The 5,374-nt window shown below is 42.3% G+C and overlaps 1 protein-coding gene across 1 annotated transcript; it reads right to left on the bottom strand.

Moving 5' to 3' along the window:
• Positions 1-3,308: 3,308 nt before the first annotated feature.
• On the bottom strand, positions 3,309-4,094 carry LOC121574352 (DNA excision repair protein ERCC-6-like). The gene has a single exon (XM_041886970.1). It carries the CDS (start codon positions 3,821-3,823, stop codon positions 3,320-3,322), a length of 504 nt encoding a protein of 167 aa, XP_041742904.1. The 5' UTR covers positions 3,824-4,094; the 3' UTR covers positions 3,309-3,319.
• Positions 4,095-5,374: the final 1,280 nt, after the last annotated feature.

Consider the following 5,374-nt stretch of genomic DNA (forward strand, 5'->3'; position numbering starts at 1 on the left):
CCAGACCAAATAATACATTCCTCCATTTCCTAATGTCCATTGCTCGTGTTTTATTTGGGCTACAATTTCTGAGGCTGGTAACTCTAATGAACGTATCCTCTGCAGCAGAGGTTCTTGAAATGTTCCATATTGACTGACCTTCATGTCTTAAAGTAGTGATGGACTGTCATTTCTCTTTGCTTATTTGAACTTGCCATAATATGGACTTGGTCTCTCCCCCCTCCACCTTGTCACAACACAACTGATTGGCTCAAACCCATTAAGAAGGAAATAAATTCCACAAATTAACTTCTAAGAAGGCACACCTGTTAATTTAAATGCATTCCACGTGAATACCTCATGAAGCTGGTTGAGAGAATGCCAAGAGTGTGCAAAGCTGTCATCAAGGCAAATGGTGGCTATTTGAAGAATCTCAAATATAAAATATTTTCATTTGTTTAACACTTTTTTGGTTAATACATGATTCCATATGTGTTATTTCATAGTTTTGATGTCTTCACTATTATTCTACAATGTAGAAAATTGTAAAAATAAAGAAAAATCCTTGAATGAGTAGGTGTGTCCAAACTTTTGACTGGTACTGTACATCAAACCAAAATAGCAAGCAATAAATGCAATGCCAGTCCTTTGACTATTTAATGGGGTGAGAAATGACTGAAACTTGCATAGACACCAATTGCCTACACATTTTTGCATGACCTGTAACATTTCTGTGGGAAATGGTGATAGGAACATTACATGTGGATAATGGCTAAGAAAATGGTCAAAATAAGCCTTCAAAATCAATTGTATACATTCTGGGAAATTACAGTGCCTTCAGTGCCTCAACCTTGTCCACATTTTGTTGTTACAAATTGGGATTAGAATGGATTAGTCTTTAATTTTTTGGGGGATCTACACCAAAATACTCTAATATCAAAGTGGAAGAACAATTCAATAAAAAATTGATTAATGAAAAATAAAACACTAATACATCTTGATTAGATAAGTATTCAACCCCCTGAGTCAATACATATTAGAATCACCTTGGGCAGCGATTACAGCTGTGAGTGTTTTTGGACAAGTCTCTAAGAGTTCTGCACACCTGGATTGTACAATATATGCACATTATTCCTTTTTAAACTCTTCAAGCTCTGTCAAGTTGGTTGTTGATCATTGCTAGACAGCCATTTTCATGTGTTGTCATAGATTTTCAAGCCGATTTAAGTCAAAACTGTAACTAGGCCACTCAGGAACATTCAATGTTGTCTTGGTAAGCAACTCCTGTGTAATTTGGCCTTGAGTATTAGGTTATTGTCTTGATGAAAGGTGAATTTGTCTCCCAGTGTCTGTTGGAAATCAGACTGAACCAGGTTTTCCTCTAGGATTTTGCCTGTGCTTAACTCTATTCTGTTTATTTTTTTAACTCCCTAGTCTTCGCCGATTATGAGCATATCCATAAGATGCAGCCACCACCATGCTTGAATATATGAAGAGCTCCATGGGATATTCAATGTTTTTGTTTTTGATTTACCCATCTACCACTAGTTGGCCTTCTTTGCAAGGCATTGGGAAACATCCCTGGTCTTTGTGGTTGAATCTGTGTTTGAAATTCACTGCTCGACTGAGGGAACTTACAGATAATTGTACGTGTGGGGTAAAGAGATGAGGTAGTCATTCAAAAATCATGTTAAACACTATTGCACATAGAGTGAGTCCATTCAACTTATGTGAGTTGTTAAGCACATTTTTTTCCTGAACTTATTTAGGCTTGCCATAAAGGGGTTGAATACTTATTGACAAGATATTTCAACTTTTCATTAAATTGTAAAAATGTCTAAAAACATAATCCCACTTTGACATTATGGGGTATTGTATGCAGGCCAGTGACACAAAATCTCAATTTAACCCATTTTAAATTCAGGCTGTAACATAACAAAATGTGGAAAAAGTCAAGGGGTGTGAATACTTTCTGAAGGCACTGTACTTCTGGCCAAACTGAGAAAAAACCAAAATGTGAGTTTGGTAAACCCTGATGTAGGTGACAGCTAATCAGGGATAACAACCTTTTCAGAAATAATATTTCACTAATTAATTATCTCACTGAGCCGACGGTACAGTTGAATTGTCATTAATTGAATTTCAGGATCACCAGTTCTAATGTCAATTGCTTTCAAAAAGAAGCTTAGGGGAATATCAAGTTTCCCCTCAGAGTAAGATTCTTTTCCCTTTTTCACAAGGTTTTTATACTTTTCCTCTGTCACAGCCGGAGAATCGCTGTTGTTGTCGACACCATCCACAGTCTGCAATGTGGCATCTTTGCCACTGGCACATTGGTCCATTCTTTCACTAGAAGCAAGTTCAGGATCACCGGTAGATTCCTCCAAATAACTTTCTTCTTCCTCTCCCATTTCAGATTCTTCAGCAACATACATTGACTCACTTCCACCTTCCTCACCTCCCTCTTCGGTCTCAGTGTTGAAGGTCTCCTATGTGTGTTCACCCTTTTCCGTGGAACCCTCCTTTCCGTGGAACCCTCCTCTCCTCATGAGATCAGTCACCTCACTTGCCTCACAAGATCCAGTTACCTCACTTTCCTCACTTGCATCATCAATGTGCACCTGTGAAACCTCAGCTTCCATGTCCTCATCGAGGTCTTCCACATCCTCAAGCACAGAATCCACAAACTAACGTCTTGAGGCCACAGAGGTATTCCCTCCAATGCTTTTCCTGGCTTTAAAGGAACTGGATCCAGATTTGACTGATTTTGGTGTGGAGGATCCCACGCCTTTTAATGATTTATCCAATTCAGTGCTCATCAAATGAGGCCTTTCATCTTCCTCAACATCATCCTCTGCACTATCGTAAATTACTGCTGCTCTTTTCTTTTTCCTGACAGAAGTAATGAACGAGTTCTCTACAGTGTCGTCTGCTTTAGAAACAAGAGAGTTGACATCATGGACATCTGCTACATTCTGTTCAACAGCTCCATTCACAGAGGGCTCGTCATCTACATTTAAGCTGACATCCATCTCTAGCTGGAAACCTGAATTCCTTTCGACATACTCGGATTCCTTCTCTGAAAACATATCACTAGCACTGTCCTCCAACTGTAGATTAGCAGACGCTCTTATCCAGAGCGACTTACAGTTAGTGAGTGCATACATTATTTTTATTTTTTTTCATACTGGCCCCCCGTGGGAATCGAACCCACAACCCTGGCGTTGCAAACACCATGCTCTACCAACTGAGCTACATCCCTGCCGGCCATTCCCTCCCCTTCCCTGGACGACGCTGGGCCAATTGTGCGCCGCCCCATGGGTCTCCCGGTCACGGCCAGCTACGACAGAGCCGACAGAGTCTCTTCAAGAGACTTGTCTATGGGAGAATGATGGTTGCTCTTTATTAACTTTTCCTCAGTCGCAATTGTCACAGTGGGTCCCATAATCTCAATGATTTCATCTACAGCTAGATCAATTAATTTGTTACTCAGATTGTGGATATCTTCCTCGTCACCAGACCCAGACCGGGTAAGATCCACCAACGCAGTGGAGTTGTGGTTATGCCTAGGAGAGGAGGGACTGGGCATTTCCATTGGCTTCTTCTCAGTTGACCCCACTGTATTGTGTTGAGGGGGTTTCCGCAGCCATGCCGGCTCTGTGTTTGACTCAATGCTCTCAGCAAGCTGCGGATGCAAGTCAGACTCAGCCTTCATCAGCTCCTGAGCTTTCTGCACCCTGTTCTCTGTGTACTGATGAGCTTCCTGATCCTCAGGGTCATCATTGTTGTTTTCTACTTCATGTGAGAACATGAGGTCATGATCAGAGATTCCAAATATCTCCATGGAGTGAAGATGGGTGATGTGTTCATCCAATTTTGGATCTGTGCGTCTGCCTCGAGTGCAGTGACTGTAGCTGCAGCTGTGTTGACGAGGATCGAGTGTCTTTCAGATCTTGTTTGCTGAAGTACCGGAATGGATTTGTTTTGTCCCCGGTAGTCTGTCGGATCAAGGAATCTTTGAACACCTGCCATCTGTAGATCTTCTCCTCCACTGTACCACAAGTGATCAGTCAGTAGATGACAACGTTCTCAGTTTGTCCAATGTGGTAGGCCCTGTCAACAGCCTGGGCATCAGTGGCTGGATTCCAGCTGGGGTCAAAAATAACTACTCTGTTTGCTGCTGTCAACGTGATGCCGACTCCTCCCACTTGGGTGGTTAGGAGAAAGACAGAGTATTGCTTATTGGTCTGGAACAGTTGGATGCGCCTCTCTCTTTCTGTGAGGTGAGTTACTGTGCCATCAATTCTCATGATCTTGAAATGCTTGTTTACCAGAACCCGTTCAAGGATGTCCAACATCTTCCTTGACTGTGAGAAAACAAGTGTACGATGGCTTTCTTCCTTAAGCCTTTCCAAAAGTGCAATGAGAAACATCAGCTTTCCAGATTCGGATATTAGCGTTTCATCAGATATGTTGTTAATTCTGTGTGCAGCAGACTCATTTTCATCCTCTTGATGGTTTGCGCTTGTTCCTTCTTCTAGGCCTAACTGAGCGACAGCCCTGGCTGAGAGAAGTCTTGGGTGGTCACACAACTTCTTCAGGATATTCAGTTCAGTCAACGGTGTCCTGGTGGTCATCAGCAGCTCCTTGATGTTATCCAGGGATAAGAACTGATTGTAGATGTCCTCCTGAACTGAGCTCAAGTACGTCCAGATGATTAGGTAATTCTTCCTGGTGAGGTTTGGCATTTCTGCACCACCACCACTTGGGACTTTGTTTTCCTTGTTTTCTGACTCCAAGTCCTTTCACAGGCTTTTACACGGTTTTGCGTTTTTCGCTGTACTTCTGCCTTGGTACTCCTTAGGAGGTATGGATTTATGATGGCCATGAGGTTCTCTGACATCTTGAGCCCCAGGGCTTTCTCACCTGGGGTAGCATCCTTCTCTCTTGCACGGGTGATGGGATTGTCATACTCTGTTTTGAAGGTTTTAGACATACCAAGCGAAATCAAAAAGAGCCCACATTTCTTTCAGGTTATTCTGTACAGGTGTGCCTGTAAGTAGTACACGATTCCTGGCAGGAATAGCATGCGCACTTTTGGCTGTCTTGGTTGACGAGGTTTTGATCTTGTGTGCCTCATCCAGGATTGCATAATCCCATTTGAATTATCTGCCATTGTAAAATGAGAGAAGCTCCCAGTTGGTGATCAGCATTTGGTATGTAGTGATGATGACACCACCTATTCTTTGAATCTTCTACAAGTTCCTGTTGCGTTCCACTTTGCTTGTGCCATGAAACTCTTTGACTCTCATTCCAGGAGTCCATTTGGAAAATTCCTTGGTCCAGTTCTTGAGGAGTGAGGTTGGCATGACGAGCAGGGTATGCTTTACCAAGT

This window comes from Coregonus clupeaformis, chromosome 9 (assembly GCF_020615455.1).
Source record: "Coregonus clupeaformis isolate EN_2021a chromosome 9, ASM2061545v1, whole genome shotgun sequence".
NCBI classification, from domain to species: domain Eukaryota; kingdom Metazoa; phylum Chordata; class Actinopteri; order Salmoniformes; family Salmonidae; genus Coregonus; species Coregonus clupeaformis.

Excerpts from the sequence above, each read along its gene's own strand:
- LOC121574352 (XM_041886970.1), bottom strand. The coding sequence starts at position 3,823 with ATGGAGATATTTGGAATCTCTGATCATGACCTCATGTTCTCACATGAA.